Source organism: Trachurus japonicus, chromosome 5 (genome assembly GCF_045865225.1).
Source record: "Trachurus japonicus isolate A0001 chromosome 5, Traja_1.0".
Lineage (NCBI taxonomy): Eukaryota > Metazoa > Chordata > Actinopteri > Carangiformes > Carangidae > Trachurus > Trachurus japonicus.
In genome coordinates this window covers 7759767-7777505 of record NC_140911.1, presented here as the reverse complement: position 1 = coordinate 7777505, position 17739 = coordinate 7759767, and the positions used below count along the sequence as shown (strand labels likewise).

The following is a 17739-nucleotide window of genomic DNA, read 5'->3' as shown; positions in this document are numbered from 1 at the left end:
ACACAGGACCGGGTGAGTTTGGATAGCTTTTTCCCCCATTTTATGTTTACTTGAGTTCTCTTTGTCTAATATTAAAATTAGTTGGATGATCTCAAACATTGAAGTGTGAGTGACAAATATGCAAAAAAGTAAGAAATCCTTGATTTCATACACAGGTTACATTGACCTTAAGGCCCTAAATTTTCGCAACACATACTGTACTCCAGTCCTGTAGGTGGTGGTAAGGCGCCTCTAAGCTGGTTTGCCAACAACTGGTTTGTGTTGGTATTTTAATTATTAATACATATAAAAAACAAACATATTTTGTCTTCTCTTTTCTGGAGTATTTGGTGGAATAAATATTAAAATTTAGGGGCTTTAGGCAAGATTTTACCTCACACAATGCCAAATTTGCACCGGTTACGTTAAGCCAGCTAAATCTAGCAGCACGCTTTTCTGAAACTGTCAGTTAGATGCATAAAGACAGGAGACACTTGAAAGACAAGACTTTGCTTGATTGACACATCAACCCTGACAGAGGTTCAGATATGGTACAGTCCACCTTAGGGGTGTCTGAAAATCGTATTACATCAGATTTTAACCGGTAAGGGTAATACTATATTACCATACACTTACAATAAGAACATGATATAATAAATATTTCAACTCCCCCTCCCCAAACTATGGTTTTTATCCCTTTTGCGGGAGTCCATGTCCTATTTAAGGACATGGAAGGAACCCCCCCGCCGCCATAATTCGAACCATGGCCCTGTGTGATCTTTACATACAGTACTACCCAATATAAAGCTTAATCAGTTTGCTCAGTCGACCTACAGTGCTGTACTGTGTGTGTGTGTTATCTTGCAGTGAATGAACCTATTAAACATAATAACTCATGTGTGTATTTTCCTTGGTTTAAACAACCTTGACATTTAGATAATGTGAATGTGAGGCGGCAGACGGACACATGGGCTCAGGTTCTGCTCCCATTGGAGGACCCCATGTTGAACCAGTCTGGGCAATTTAATCAAAATTAAATAAAAAGATTTTCCTTCATCTGAGGTTGCAGGTTAGGGAAAGAGATTTCCTCTTGTATATATTAGTCGTCTATGTCTTACATCTTATCATGATCTGCTGTTTACTTCAGTTGCGCTTTGTGCGTTGTTCCTCCAATGACGACTGTGCACCAAGTTTCAACGAATCATGAGCGGAAGAACCAGAGCTAATGTGGTGGAAAATAATCATAATCAACAGTGTCTGTTTATGGACAAACTCAACATCTGACATCTGGTGGCGTTTTTCATTCAAACAAACAGTGTGAATCATTTGCTCCTTTGTTAGTTGTTCTCACAATGAGCACAACATGTGTCACTGCTGTCTGCAGGACTTTCCCTAAAAGCTTATGGACGCTACTACGATGCTCAAAGTGACAGACAGATGCAGGATATAGGCTATTGGTTGGATTCGATATTTCTGCAGTGCGGTTCGTACCTTGTCGAGCTTTGCCTCGATCTCCACCACATCTGTCTCCACATCGTCGATGCCAGCCCTGCGGAGACACAAAGACAGAGCCACATGGTTATTTCAGATCTGGTCTGCTCAGCGGTGCCAGACTCAGACTGCAAAACTAGAGCGACTGGCATTTTCTGAGAAGAGGAACCACAAATGAAGCTGAAAACCATTACACAGTCACAGTCAGAACATGATTCAAACTCTTGTTTTTTGAAGAGATTTTTGGATTAGTGGTGAGCCACAATATCACAGCGACTAATGACAAATAACTAGATGGAAATGATTTAAATCTAAAGCGACTGTGCCTGTAACATCTAAGAAAAACGGAACAATGGGAATAAAGGGAGGAGGAGAGATGAAAGCAGGAGCCACATAGGAGCCAGTTAAAGGAATCAAACTAAACTGACAATGAAAAAAGCCACATAAAGGTTTTTCTTCTTTTTTGTGTGCATGTATTCAAACACATGGCCACAGTATCCCAGCATTTACAGTATTTAACCTCCCACAGCAAATCAAGTTGCAATCAGCTGCCGCAACATCACAGTCTCACAGAGCTGAACATTAATCCTGATGACTGGATCGACAGCGGCATCACTCTGGAAGATTAGTGGCCACGGCCGAGCTGCAAAATCAATGAATGACATCATGCAGAGACACAGACTGGTACTTAAGTATCCATGAGGTGAACTGATAAAATAGGCAGCAGCAGGAAAGGTTTTATATACATATTAGCTACCAGCAACTTAACATTGCAATACTGGCAGAAATGCAACAACATAATGTACAAATGTGAAGATAATGGAGCTTGATGCCCCTCGGTGGGTGAGGAGGAGCCTTAACCGTGCCTCCCCCAGCCAGTAGCATTGCATGTACACTCAACACACACATGCATGCACCCATCATGACCACATTCACAGGGTCAGTTGTTATGGCAACTCCTTACACAGATGCTAGACTTGGGATCTTACTGTGTCAAATTGCATTTATGTCTCTACCACATGCACCTACAGACACAATTATGCCTCGCTAGACCGGCTAGTAGGGGTGTGCCAAAAAATTGATTCACATAAGAATCATAATTCTCATTTAATACGATTCAGAATTGATATAAAATGTCCCAAAATCGATTTAAAAAGCATGTTTAACTGCACAATTTTTTTTAAATAAAGAGGCACTTTTAATTTTGTTACTTAAGCAATATGTGATATTGCTTTTATGCAACAGTTTCAACAATTCCATCTAAGCGTGGATAAATGTTTAAAACTCAATAAATGTGAAAAAGACACTCTGTCTTGCAAAGCAGACTGGAGTAGATCATGAGGATCCTTTGCACATCGATAGACTGAAGCAGAAATCATTATGAATCAAATCGTTTTGAATCAAAAATCGATTTTGAATTGAATCGTAGCCCCAAAAATCAGAATCGAATCGAATCGTGAGATAGTAAAAGATTCCCACCCCTACCGGCGGCTAGTCCAACATATCATTCTGTGCAAGGAGAGGAAGAAAAACAGAAAAGCAGAACATGGATTAATAAATCTAAAAACTTCTCTTCCCCCACCCTCTTCCCCCCTAGTTTTTTTTGAGTCCACAGGATCAGCTGGAGCTTATTGGGGCCTGATCGAGGGCCAAGAGTCAGCAAGCAGCACCACACCCTGCTGCATGTGCTGGAACACGTCGACATCATCATCATCATCATCAACCCCCGAAGCCGATGGTGGATGGCGATGATCTCATCATACAATACAACAACCCCACCCTCATCCCGACGTCTTCCTCCACCACCACCACACTCTACAAAAACAGGCTGTCAGCTGATCCCAGACATCGTTAGGCAGCTTCGGCGCAGAGAACATGTGAACAATTAACATAAAAAAAGAAAGAAAGAAAGAAAGAAAGAAAAGGTTGTGACAGTCTGTTTCTGCTTTAGAGAGGAAGTACGCAGTGATGGGGAGGGGAGGAGGTGGGAGGAGGGGGGGGCTGAGTCTGTGGGTCAGCGGCTTCACCACCTGCTACAGAGAACAACATTCCCAGAATTCCTTTCTGCTCCTGAGCTTTTCTACAATGCTTGGAGATGCTAATTCCTGACTTGTGTCTGTCTTGCACTTGTCTTCTATACTTCTCCTCTCGTCCAGAACACACACACTGTTTATGAAGACTGCACTTTATCTCAACATGACACTGACACAGCATGTGTTGTGTGTGTATGTGTGTGTGTGTGGTCTGCACAAAGGGCTGATTTGCATCGTTTCAAAGAGAAAACGAGAGCTGGAAAACAGAGGCGACGGGACGGGAGCATCGACCTTTCATTACGCCGTCCGTCTGTGTAATTTGTAGCACTGGAATATTACTGCTGCTAACATTTCTGGCGTGTCGTCGTCGTCCCAATCCATCAGAGCGGTGCAGAGTTTCTGCTCCTCTGTTGCTGCCTTTTCAATTAAAAAACACAACACTACACTACAACACTACACTAAACACACACACGAGCAGCGAGTTAAATCCAACGGCATCATGTTTCCCATTAAGTCACTGTGATCCAAACACATTCAATGTCAAACAGCTGTTCAGTGTGGAGGATAAGCTCATTACGAGAGCGTGTCGTGTCTCAGGCGGCACAAACTGCCAATAAACACTCGCTGACATTATGACAAGGATGACATGTTTTACAGCCGCATGCAGCCGATACGCTGTTGATCAAAGTTTTCAAGTTCAGTACAGACTTAAAGAAAGAAAAAAACAAGTCTGGTTCTGGTGCTTTGTGTTTGAGTGGAGAAGCTTGTTTTTTTTTGTTTTTTTTGTCTGTCTGTGTATGTCAGTGAGGACTGGGAATTATGTGGAGCTTTGAAAATCGATGCACTAAGAAGGTTTCCAGCTTTGTCAAGGTGAAATAACACAAAGCAGAACTACAGAGGAAAAGAGAGTGTGTGTGTGTGTGTGTGTGTGCGCGCGTTTGTCTTCAGTTGCTCCTGACAGTGTCTCTTAGCTATTAGCGTGTTTCCTCGAACTGAATGCACCAGAGAGTGTTATGGGATTTAAGTGAAATGGAGTAAGATTGACTCCCAAGGAGGATTATGGGAAATGCTGCAACACACGTTGGTTTACATGAGGATGCCAACTAAGGCAGTGAGGATGAAGATGATACATACAGTATGTGTGTGTTTCAGTGACACCTGTTTCCTGTGTTTGGTCACTGTGTGTGTGTGATTAAAGGAATAATTCACCAAAAACTGAAATTACTCGAAATGGCTTCACATTTTTACAGCCTAAACAGTCCTGTATTGAATTTGCCTGGGGCGCATGAACGTCAGAGCACAATACAGGACTGTTTAGGCTGTAAAAATGTCATAAATGACGTTGTTTCCAGTAAACTCTGGACTATATCCCTTCAGGACACTTGGATTGCAGTGGACGAGCAGTGTGGAGGAATATTAGAGGGTTTTTGTGTAGTTTTTTTGTGTCGGGCACTATTGACTCTCATATAAGGATTTTGTTGGACTACGAACCCCCCTACCGGGTCTCCAGATGCACTTTGAGGAAAAAACTACTCAGAGTATTCATCAGCATGAGGGTGAGTCAATAATGACAGAATTTCTTTTTTTGGTGAACTATTCCCTTATGCGTTAGAGAAACACCCAAAAAGCTGCTCTGATGATGACGATGATGATGATGATGATGATGAATTAAGCAAGAAGCGGGGGGCGCAGTGGTAGCATACTGTACTGGGTCTGACATCACAAGTGAAAGGCGGGGGGGAGGGGCGCCTCACGTGCACTTGCTCCATGTGCACTCCCTCCCATCAGCCCCAACAACCATCTACACTAGTGCACCGTCTATTCTTGGTCTCCTCCTCCTCCACGCTGCGTGTACTCTAGCGTGAATCTTGCACAAGGCCATCCTCTCTCTCTCCAATCTCCTCACGCGAGAGACCGGGATTCCAGCCCAGAGACAGAAACCAACAAGCTGCCCCTCCCCAACCCCCCCCAACCCCCTCCTCTTCATGTCCTCCAGACCAGATGTGTCACATGACATCACGCTCACATCCGCATCACCTCAAGGAGCAGAGGGACAGCGACACGGGGAACAACAAGTCCTCTGATATACCAGACAAGCCTGGACCCTGTGTCTGAAATACTCACGTCCAATTAGATGTTATCCACTGGAAATGACATGATACATGTCTGTTACACATAATGTGCCCAAAGTCAAACAAACATGTGACTGTGCAGAGTAAAACACCAAAGATATGAGACTGTTAAAAGAAGAGGAGTGGAGCAGCAGGATAAGCTAAGGTCAACCTGTTTTTGTTGCTTCCCCATCTGAACCACTGACCTAAAATGAATGCACATCTGTATATTTATGTGACAGATGTGTATTTTTTTATTATATACAAGCTTATTGTACTTCACTGGAGTATTACTATGAGAAATTCTCATCAGCAGAGCAGTTATTCTTATCATTACTGTGCAAGTTGACTCAGCAGTTCAGCCTGTGATGATGAACAATGACCTCATTTTCTATTGACATCAGGTGGATGGAAGGCAAATCCTCTGTCTCGTGTGTAGTCTGACCACACATACACACACGTGCACACACACAAAGACACACACATAGTGAAATAAACAAGTGAATCAGAAACAGAAAATGACAGTCAAAAACACACACACACGCACACACACACACTGACCCAGAAACCTACTAAAAACATGAGAAAACTCTTAGCCTGCTAGGACCGGAGCCAAAAACCATGTGCAAAAGCTCCCAGTCGGCCAAATGTGTTTCTGTTCACACCAACAGGTACCTGGCTTTACTCACAGAGGCTGCTGTTGTTGTTGTTGCTGCTGTTGTTTATTGAAAGCTGTGTCATTTATCTAAAACAACATTTTCTTGCCTCACAGACGATGAACAACAGCAAACTGTAAAGTTACTTTAAAAGGATCATAATGCATGCTTCACTTCACTACAGTAATATCCACATGGAGATGTCTTATACGCATGCATGCGTGCCTAATTGTGCTCAGCTCTCATGGGCTCGTCAGACACTAATTACCGTGACATCACAGAGAACAGACACGTCGGACACGGCACATACAGCAGCAGTGGGCGACATGAAGATACATGCAAATGTGTCAACTGTCGTCAAGCTGTTGTAACTATCTTATATTTCTATTAGGCTGCTGTTTACATTATTGTATCAGTGGACAAGGCACCACTCGGTTTTAATATGATTAATAATACGTGTATTTATCTGTTAGATAATTAATTCTCTGCATTAACACGTATAAATGTTCCTGTCCGGCTTGTTCGCCAGAAGATTCACGATGCATCACAATGAAATCACTTCAAACATGATAGATGATGGCATTGCAAGGGTTTGCAGTGCACCACAACAAATCAATTGGATTGTTCCTTTTATGCAGTAAATATTGCACATAAAGCACAAAATAGAAAATACAGACCCATCCAAGACTGAAAAGACAGTTTGTTTGACTTTTCTTTTTTTTTAATATTTTGAAGTGCAGCCATGTGGACATTTGGAAAATATGAACTAAAACGCTGCTGGTCTTGTTATTAAGTCGTCTGTGCTGTAAATACACACACAGACTCAAACTGTACATTCTCATTTATAATATATATACACACACTTTCATCTTCCTCCATACACAAGTTCAGACAGCACACAGACACACATACACACAAATACACACATCAAAACATCCACTTCCCAGAGTGAGCTCCATGGCAACCATTCATTGACCCCAATCTCCATGGCAACAGGCATCAGCATTACTCACGCTTTTTTTTTTTTTACACTGGCCAATTTCCTCTTTGTCTGATGTGTCTGAGTCTGAGCAGCTCCTTCCCCTTTTTTTTTCAGAAAATGCTCCGTCTCTGTTCATGTGTGTGTGTTTCTTTTTTAAACAGTGTCTCTTTTGGAAAAAAAAAAATTGTCCAAAATAGAAAAAGCTACTGATTCAGTCCGTGTCAGTGTGTGCTGTTGCAGTGGTCAGTGCGGCTTGTGGTGCATCTGCATCTGCAGTGCCTGCTGCCACAGTCTAAGTGCCCTTGAGTAGCGTGCTGGTCCCTAAAGGCTGCAAAAGGCTCTGTGGTCAGTTCCTGCACGCTGCGGCATTATCAACATAGAAAGTCACTTTCTTCTTATATGTGGAGGGGTTTTTTTAAATGTATTTTTATCTCCTACCACTAAATTCTGACGGGCTACTATCAATAAGCTTTGTGCTCTGGATTTCTGTCATTTGCAGCTGTGAAATGATGCTGGTTCAGTGGCGCTGTATCGTCATAATCACAGTGCAAAGGGAAAGGCGATACCAAAACTGCAGAACAACTTTTCTTTAGAGAGTTTCCTCAAAGGGTTGTGTTAGGCCGGAGTGACCTGAACCTGACCTGTTCAAATAGGTGAACATTGTCTATTTTATATCCAAACATGTACAGTTTAACATCACCAATCAGAAATCCTACTTTAAGCTGCTTCATTTTGAGCCAGGACTAAACCATAATTCTCCTCGGTGTCGACAAACCATCAAGGAATTCACCGCAATACACTTGAAAGATAAAGTCTCAATCTCTTATTGTGCTTGCTGATGATAAATGTGCACATTTTATGATTAAACTCAGTCAGATGATGTGTTAGTTTGTGTGAAACCATTTGCTTTGTCTGACAGTGAGCAGGCGCAGGTGGTTTTTTGGGGAGGGGACAGTAGCTGCAGCCCATCCCTCATTTCTTTGTTCGTCTATCCCCATCCACACTCAAAAAATCAATTTTCAGTCAAAACAAAACAGACATTTATTAATTTCTGATTGTTTTTTTACAACAGGATGAGCCTCTTTGTGTTCATATTCTAAAACGATCTCTGTGCTTGGCTCAAATTTTTTTCTCCGCGACGTCTCTCTCCCCCAGAAATCCTCTGTTCCCCTTCTCTCTTTGTTTCATTTGAGCACGCCTCCTTCTGTCCGTCTGACGGCCGGTCTGTCTGTCTGCTTCCTGTCTGTCTGTCTGTCTGTCTGTCTGTCTGTCAGTAACACTCCTTCATTAGCTGTTGGCATGGACAGTGTGTGTATGTGTGTGTATGACAGAGAGAAAGAGAGGGGGAGGGAGAGAGAGAGAGAGAGTGGGTAAACCCGTTTAAAAGAGGACAAACAGACGTAAATGAAGATAATCTGTAAACGTGAGTCCTCTAGATTCGATCATCCACAACTGGTCTCAGAGTAAATATAAAAAAAATCTCAGTTTTCATCACAGAAAATCAGATGAAATGCAACTCAACACACCAACTCCTCGTGCTCAGACTCAATTAAAAAAAGCCTCCAGTAAATGATCCTCATGAAAAAAAAAAACACTCTCATTTGCTTAAACAGGCGGCCTTTTCACACCAACAACAACCCACACCAAACACTAGTATCTTATGTGTGGCTAACAAGGATGCCTTCACTTCTTTCCCCCCGCCGATCCCCCCCTACGTCCTCCCAACACACAACAAACATCACACTCATTCCCTGAAAAAACATTTGACTGCGCCCGACGGCTGATGAGACAAAGAGACCAAACATGACACTGATAAAAAAAAATAAAAAAAGGGACAACCCTCGCTTGTGTCCTCCATCCAGCCTCAGTTTAATGGTTTTACACACAATTTAGCTGACTAGAGACTGGAGCAAAATGTGCTGATCCGTTGCTCGGCAGTTGTCATTCAGGAACTGTTCCTTAAAAGCTGCAACTAATCTAAAATCCAAAAAAAGCAAATGCAATGACTGGAATTAGCAAGGACATCGGTTGGTCACAGTTTTAATGGTGAACAGGAGATTGAATGAGCAAGAGGGGAAACACACTTGATGCAGCGTTAAATCCACTGTAGCTAAATAATTCAACAAAGCATCACCACAAACTCACTCATGTCATGTGCATTAGCATCCTGCATGGCGTTGAAGTTCACCAGGTTTCTGATTCTGGGCCTGCAGGTGTTAAATCCAAAACTCAAGCTGTTCATCCAACCTGAGGAAAATACCTGCACTATTGCTGCAACCTTAGCTGTGTTGCTTCTAAGTCAATCAGTGGCCCCTACCCCACAAGTATTGATCGACTCTTAATGGCTGCATTGTCACTGGCATGTTATCCAATGAAATGAATGAGTAAGTTTGCGTGTGAGTGAGCTAGAGACAGTTTATACTACATAATACTGTCGAAACCAGTTGAACCAAGCAGGTAGAAACTGCTGTACTATCCGCTGTCATACTGGTAAATCAGCATCAATGCAAAGGCAAGTCATAACTGTAACGTTAGTGCAGTGGTTCCCAACCTTTTTTTGGCTCATGACCCAATTTTGACATCACAAATTTCTGGCGACTCCGCAGTCGCGTGCAGTCAAGTGATTGTGGCCGTCAATCAAGATGCACGAGCTCAAATATTTTCATATGCTGCATTTAACTTGAAATCGATTTATATTCAAGAAAGTGAAATGCAGTTGTTTAAGATTGTGTGTGGTGTTTTTAATCATAATTTTAAAAAGAATAATAATTCGTTTAAAAATATATTTTTATCAGTCATTTTTTAAATCAATTACTAGACATTTCAGGCGACCCCATTTGAATTCCAGGTGACCCCAAGGTTGAAAAACATTGCGTTAGTGTCTGTATGCTCCGTTGCGGTTTGTTCAGCTCCAATTGAAGGAGCCCTCGCCCACTGGAAGAGCTGCATCTCTCCTCTGTCTCCAGAAGCTCCCCACCTATTTAAAAATGTTTGCCCAGCCGGTGATCTCAAGGCCGCCGCCGCCAACCCACTATCTCCATCCTTCTGCTTCCCGGTGGCTATCAGGTGTTAAACACGCCTCACTATCCTGGTTCCTATCAGTGAGTGCACACGATGGGAAACACAACCAGAATACAAATGTTCATGTAAACACAGTCTAGAGCAGAGAGGATGGCGTTTCTCTGCCTCCCTGCAGCTGTCAGACCACCTGCCCTCTGCTCCTATATAACACCGGTCTGAACCGCTCTCTAGTATAAACACAACACAACACATTTCTAAATATTCCCGGTACAGTAGTGTCGTCTGGGATGTGGTAACGTCATTACACCATTCCAGAGTAAATTCCAGCACCAGGGCCACAGGAAGCGTGTTGGAAGCCCCAGACAGAAATAATGTCTCTCTAATGTCTTGTAACCGCAGAAAGCCCAACCAGGTGGAAAACAACATTTTCTTTAACCGAGCGAGGAAGGAGGGCGAGGGGAGGGAATGGGAGACAGGGGGGAAAATGAATGACTGAGTGGCTGTTTTCCACAGGAAGCCACACAGCTGACTGTGAAAAATGCAATGTGAGTTACATCACCATCAAGTGACACTAATTGTTCTGTCGCCAGAAAGTCTTAAACCTGTGAGTGAAGGAAACAGACGGTTATTGACCGACGTACAGTATATACTATATACCCGCAATATGCTCCAACACACTCAACCACAAACATTTCCTTTACACACACAAACACACTTTACACACAGCTGTCTCCCTCCCTCCTGCTGATCCTAATGTCGATCCCGTCTGTGGAGCCAAATTTCAGCACATTTTCAGCTTTAACAATTCTGATTACCACAACCCTAAAAAAAAATCCCTCTTAATGTTTTTCAGGCTGTGGTCTCATTTCATTTCTGTTTCCACTACATCCTCACAGCAGGAGGCGTCAACGCTGATCTGTGATACGATGGCCCCACGTGTGTCCACAGACTAGAGAGGCCGTTTTGCACCACGTTAATGTTTTCGTATCATATTTAAAGAGACCCTGAGGAGTTTGCTTCTGGTTATAAAAGAGTCTCATACTAATGTGGATGAATCTACGTCGTTACCCACACTTGTTAGTGGGTCCTTTTTCGATAAATATATCATTTTGTCTTTACAGTTATTTTAATATTATTATTTAGTTTCCTACTTTCGATTTCCCGGACGCTGCCAGATCGCTAGTTGGCATCGTTTATGGTCAGAACTACGACGGTATCTCATTGTCTTCGAACATCCGACTTTCGTTCTTGATTAATAATGAAAACAGTCTTGGCAAATGTTTTTGCTTTCGTCCACCTTGCGCCAGTCAAAGAATTTCATCGCGTGCGTGGAGGCTCATGGGAAATGTAGTTTGGAAACATTTAGCTTTAAGAAACTCCTCGTAGTCCCTTTAAACTCTGAAAACGGAGGAATGGAAGAAAAAGATGCAACCACAAGGTGATGACTGGCACCTTTAACCTCCATCATGTCAGTCAGATCAACTACCTGTCCTGTCATCTGGAAACTTTTCATGGAGCTGAGTGTCATGTGGCCCTGGGTGTAGCTGGTATTGAACCGTTTAGGGCTGGAGGAGGGAGGGCACGTTTGATCATGCTTCACTCACACTCACAGTCACAGGAATGTTCGCCCACGGACTCCCTCCCCAAAAAATCTGCAAATGACGGCCCTCATCTACTTAGATTGGGGGGTAAAAGAAGTAGTTGGAGGGCGGAGGAGGAGGAGTAAACCTGACAGACATGTACGGCTCTGATCAACCGCAGGAATGTGGAGATAAACTGGACGACCCCACTGCACATCACAGTGTCTCTATCGCTCAGACATGTGACTCTATGAAACTGCTGATATGAGCTGTTAAACTGCGACGGCTCAGCTCAATAAAACGTAACAGGACAAACAGCAGGAAGCCATAACAGCAAAGAGTATGGAGCTACATGCTCATCCTAAACCGCAACCTCTTTAACCCCCACTGACCCTCTCACACAGTGGGGTACACACACACACACACACACACACACACACACACACACACACACAGATGCAGCCGGCATGTGAAAGGCAGGGGAGGAAACGGACCCCCTGTGGTGGTTAAGCATTTTGTTCCCAGGACTCTTTTTGCTTCTGTCCTCTCTTAGGATCCATCCCACCCACGGCCAGCTGAGAGCGAGGAGATGGACTCACGCTGTCCCCCAAAGCCACGGACTAATCATGACACAATGGACAACAAGATGCACGGATTGAAAGAAAACACAAAAACGATGACAGACGACATGGCAGCTTTTATGTCTCTTTCTCACGTTGCGCGTCTCATTTCTCTTTGTTGTCATTGTACATTGCACACAGACAGTGGAGAAGCCTCTACCATTTATCACGGACGGTGCATCTCTGAAAACAGAAAACTAAACACATATTGCATGATTTCCCCGTTCTTATTTCTTGCATACAAACTGCAATAAAAAAGATCTGTATATGTAGTTCAATGTTAAGACCAATATACGTTGCAAACATTTGTTTTCTGTTTCCATCTAAGAAGCCAACTACCCACAATCCCTTAAGAGTCTGTATGAATGAGACAAATGTGGGAATGAATAAATGAATGGAAGCAGGCAAACTGTGATAAATATAAGCATTATCTATGACACAAACACACAAAAACACTACATATATACAGTTGTGGCCTCCCTATTGTACATGCTATAAAAAGAACATACAGTGCAGTCGGTCTGAGGATCTATAGAGGATCAGTATCAGCGGGCAGTGCAGTGCAGTGCATTGCAGTTGGCTTTGGCTCAAGTGAAAGATTTTGTTGTTGAGCCATGAATTGATCTATTGAACTCAAATCCTGCTGCATCTTCACACTGGAGGAATCAATTCTCCCGTTTGTGCGAACTCGTCCTGCAAGAGGGACATGTGCACGCAAACGGAGGGGGAAAAAAACAAAAAAAAACAAAGACCCCCTCTGTCATTGCTTTCCTGTTGAAATCACAGTTTTATACACCGACTGAAACATACTTGATATTCTTCGCGATGACTCTACATTGCACCCACTCGACAGATACTATGATGCCAGTGACTAAGCCAGATATGTATCACGAGCCCTTGTACGCCTGCGGCTGAAGTCAGAAAGAGAAAGTAGAAAGATATCAGAATGAAAGTGCACGTTGTCCTTTAGGTTATTTCCGCCCTTTCCGCTAAAACAAACAGGCTTTTCAGGACAGTTGTACATTAAGATGACAGCATTAAAAAAATAAATCAACAGCAGCACCAGTCAGTTGAAACACTGACACTATGTTGATGATGACGCATCATTTGGATTCGAGCCTCCTCTGCAAAAAGCACCTGTTAAAACCTGTGCTAGGAAACACAAACACTCCACTTCAAAGACAAAACAGTCGTCACCATTTGTTCCCAACCGGTTTTTTGCAGTGTTCATACTGTATGCTAGCTCAGGTAAATACAGATATTATCAAGAGTGATACAGGTTTACAGGTAAACTCGATCTACGTACATTCCTCCTGCTTGGCTTTAGCACAAGGAGCCACTGTTCCTATTAACTCAGTCAGTCAGCACAGAGCATGACTTCTTCCTTCAAGAATGTCTGGTGCAGATAAGCTCTGACTTTTGTTTCAGCCCCTGAAACACACATTACATACGCAAGCCACACAAGTGTATGCATGTGTGTACACTGGGCTCTTAGCACGTGCAGGGCTGAAGGACATCTGATATGTTCAGGTAGAGCTGGAATATCCAGAAAATCTTATCTAGCTCAATTTAATGTTTATTGATATTCAGATAACAATCTAACGTCCTTGTATGGATATAATGTCTTCTTACAATTATATTTATGTATTTATGAGTTTAACTCTCAAGGTTAATGTTTTAAATCTGTCACAAAATTCAATTTCGCTGTCACATTTTGATTTTTCTTGTGGATAGTGGGATGAAAATGAGTCACATTATGGCACTTTGTAATATGGAAGGCTACATGTTTTATGTGATTACTGATACTGAGATCATTTCTGTTTTGGTGACATTTAATAGTGAGAATCAAATGTTGGTTTTCTGATAAATGGGAGTGCCACTCAGGAAGTCATCCATGCAAAATGTTTTTATCTGTCACACTGTGTCAGTTGAAGCAGTTTGACAGCACGCTTCAATATTTGATAACCTCTTCCCACACTAACCTACAGCAGCAGAGCTAAAGATGTATGCTCTAAGTTTAGGTCTCTATTTATGTTGTGTGTGTATGTGTGTGTGTGTGTGTGTGTGTGTGTGTGCCTACATTTAATGCACACATGTGAGAGAGAGAGTCTGACCCAGCTGTGTGCCAGAGGAAAGATGTGAGCTTTGCACAACAGCCCTCCTTTGCTCCTGTTATCTTTGGCAGCACTGATCCCACATCAGTGGACTGGACCTCCTGTGGACCACAGTCCACGCTGCCAAAGAGGAAACAACCAAGATTTACACGTTTATCCATCTAAGAGAAAACGGTTCATCGGAGCCAAAAAAGGGCTCAGGAAGAGGCTGATTCTGGTTGACATTAACTAATCATCTGATCGTGTGTCTCACACTCGTGCAAATGTGATCAGATGTTGGTTCCAAAGTAACCTGAGGTCTGGTTTTGTTTCTCTGGGTTTAGCCTTCAACTGATGAACTGAGCTGGGAACAGAAAATTCCCACAGTGTTGCATGTAAAGTCAACGCTCCTTTCACTTTGTGTCGACTGTTTCTACACAACAGTTCTTAAAGGGATAGTTCAACATTTTGGCAAATTGGCCCATTGCCATAATCCCTATAGTTTTAGGAGTAGATTCGTTACCTTTATTTGTCGGTGCGAGCTATTTTTAGAGCGGTGGAGCAGAGCCGTGAGCTGCTCAGAGCTACGCTACGGAGGCTAATGGGATTTCTTGGTTTCCCTCATCAAACTCATCAAATACACAATCCAACAACTCCAAAACGCTCTGGTGGACAAGTTGTGACCTGCACATTCACCACACTATGAGATAATAATGGAACGTAACGAGACAGAGTCGTTTTAGAGGAAAATGCAGAGACTGCTTGCTGAAAATCTGTCCCCGACGGGAATGCACATCACTGGTTTTGCATGAATTTACCTCGAAAACAACTGGTAACATTCTGCTATTATCTCATAGCGTGGTGAATGTGCAGGTCACAAGCGATTTTTCAATCACTTCTGGAGAGCTGTCATGTCATCAGTATTTATACACAGTCATTGACTTGGCTCAAAGGTTTTCTGATAAAGCCTTTCTGTGTCATCGTGGATGATTGGGTCAAACATATGAGAACAGAGATTCAAGTCCTGCTTTTTTATATAATCGTTTAACTTATTATTCTCATTTCATTTCCATTTTCATCCACACTTTGGTTCAGGCACCAAAACTCCACCACTCAGTGAAGTTGCCGCTCCACCTCTGAGCCAGTTCTGTCCCACATGTACCTTTGCTTCTCGTCCAGGACATGCTGAGCTTGGCTCCAGCCCACAGTCATTACAGTGTGAAGCTGTGGTTTATAAAAGTGGACAATTTGTTCACAGCAAAGGTGAGATCATATTAAAAAAGGGAATATAATCAGCATAACTGGAGTCCATGTAAATCAGTGTTTGGCTGTAATGATATCTGTTCTCATGTTTACATACTGAGGCTTATTAAAGTATCACATCGCTCCACTTTCAGGAAACACTTGTGACCTTAGTTTCCAAGTCTCGAGGCAAAGTTTTTATCACCGATGACACTTCCAAATGTCAAAGACAAGCAACGGAGCGAGCCAACCTAAATTACCGAGAGCGCAAACACACAAAGCGATCCACTGATTTCTGTCTGCAAAAATAAACAGTGGCCAGTTAATCTCCAAATCCAAAACGACTTGTCGGCACATTTTTTGAAAAAGTCACACACACAGACAGACCAGACAGAATGTTTTCAATGAATGTCTGCTCAATAAATCACGCAAGACACAAATGGTTCCCTTATCTTTGCGTGAAATGTGTGTAATGCAAGAGAGGAAATGGAAATCTGCTGGAGAGGCTGCAGAGACAATCTGGGAATCACAGGACACAGAGAGCTCACACACAATTTAGTCTGGGATGAACTCTTTAAATGAACTGTACTGTGATTTCCATTACCTACTGTAGCTGTGAATGCATCAAGCAGTCTCTCAGTCAATTGTGTTTGTGTGTGTGTGTGTGTGTGTGTGTGTGTGTGTGTGTGTGTGTGTATGTGTGTGTGCTGTTTGTGTAGGGTGTGTTGCACTGGTGTGATGGGAGAAGTGGATGGAAAGAGGAGGGAAGGTTGAGGGACAGGTTTACATTAACACAACGGGTGGTCTTACGCAAGACCCCCTACACACACACACACACACACACTGAGACAGCTAGAGCAACAAAGCATGCAGGACACAGAGAGAGAGAGACAGGGCCTGGAACATGTATGAAGTTACAGCCAAAAGTGTGTGTGTGTGTGTGTGTGTGGAGTGACGTAAAAAACAAGTCTGTGCATGACTTTATTGGTTGTTCTCTGGTGCATGAGGTAAAACCACACAGTGGTGGTTATCAGATCCCATCATTTCCTACTAATCTTTGGAGGAAGAGATTTCTGAGAAATTTGATGAGGTGACTTCACTGGAGTTGATGAGCAGTTGTTTATCTTGAAGGGGATTTTTTTTTTAAAGACCGGCTAATATCATAATGGCTGGGAAACTATAGGCGATCATCTTAAACCGAAAGTAAGTCTTCATTAAGTGTTGAAGACTTGATTGTTCATATTTGGAACAAGATCGTTCTGCAAGAGCCATAATGATATTGCTAATATTGGATTAGTAGTTTTCCTTTGTTGAAATGTTAAAGGGATAGTTCAACATTTTGGCAAATTGGCCCATTGCCATAATCCCTGTAGTCATAGCAGTAGCTTTGTTACTTTTATTTGTCGGTGCAAGCTATTTTTAGAACAGCGGAGCAGAGCCGCAAGCTGCTCAGAGCTACGCTACGGAGGCTAATGGGATTTCTTGGTTTCCCTCATAAAACTCATCAAATACACAATCCAACAACTCCAAAACGCTCTGGTGGACAAGTTGTGACCTGCACATTCACCACGCTATGGGAACATTACGAGACGGAGTTGTTTTAGAGGTATATTCATGCAAAACCGCTGATGCGCGTTCCCGTCGGGCCAGGGCAGTTTTTCGGCAAGCAGTCTCTGCATTTGTCTCGAAAACAAATGCAGTTACAAGTGAAGTTTTTGCCTCAGAAGATTATTTTCGTGTCAAGCTTATTGCCAAGGTGACTGCTTAATAGTGGTGATAATGTCGAGTATAGGTGGATAAAAGATTGCTACCACAGGTTTACTGGAAATCAATCGGTATTAATTACTTTAAAGTGAAATACAGTACACTTCCTTTCCCCTGCAGTCATTTCACATCATATAATACTTTCCACATTAGGTCCTTATACTGTT

The 17739-nt window shown here is 42.6% G+C and overlaps 1 protein-coding gene across 3 annotated transcripts in view; it reads right to left on the bottom strand.

The window, feature by feature from the left end:
• Positions 1-17739, bottom strand: part of LOC146986996 (arf-GAP with coiled-coil, ANK repeat and PH domain-containing protein 3-like) — a 68804-nt gene that overhangs the window by 35400 nt on the left and 15665 nt on the right. For all 3 annotated transcript variants that reach the window (XM_085775917.1, XM_085775918.1, XM_085775920.1), the window contains exon 2: positions 1471-1528. In XM_085775917.1, coding sequence (XP_085632043.1) covers positions 1471-1528 — 58 coding nt within the window. The remainder of the gene's footprint in view (positions 1-1470; positions 1529-17739) is intronic.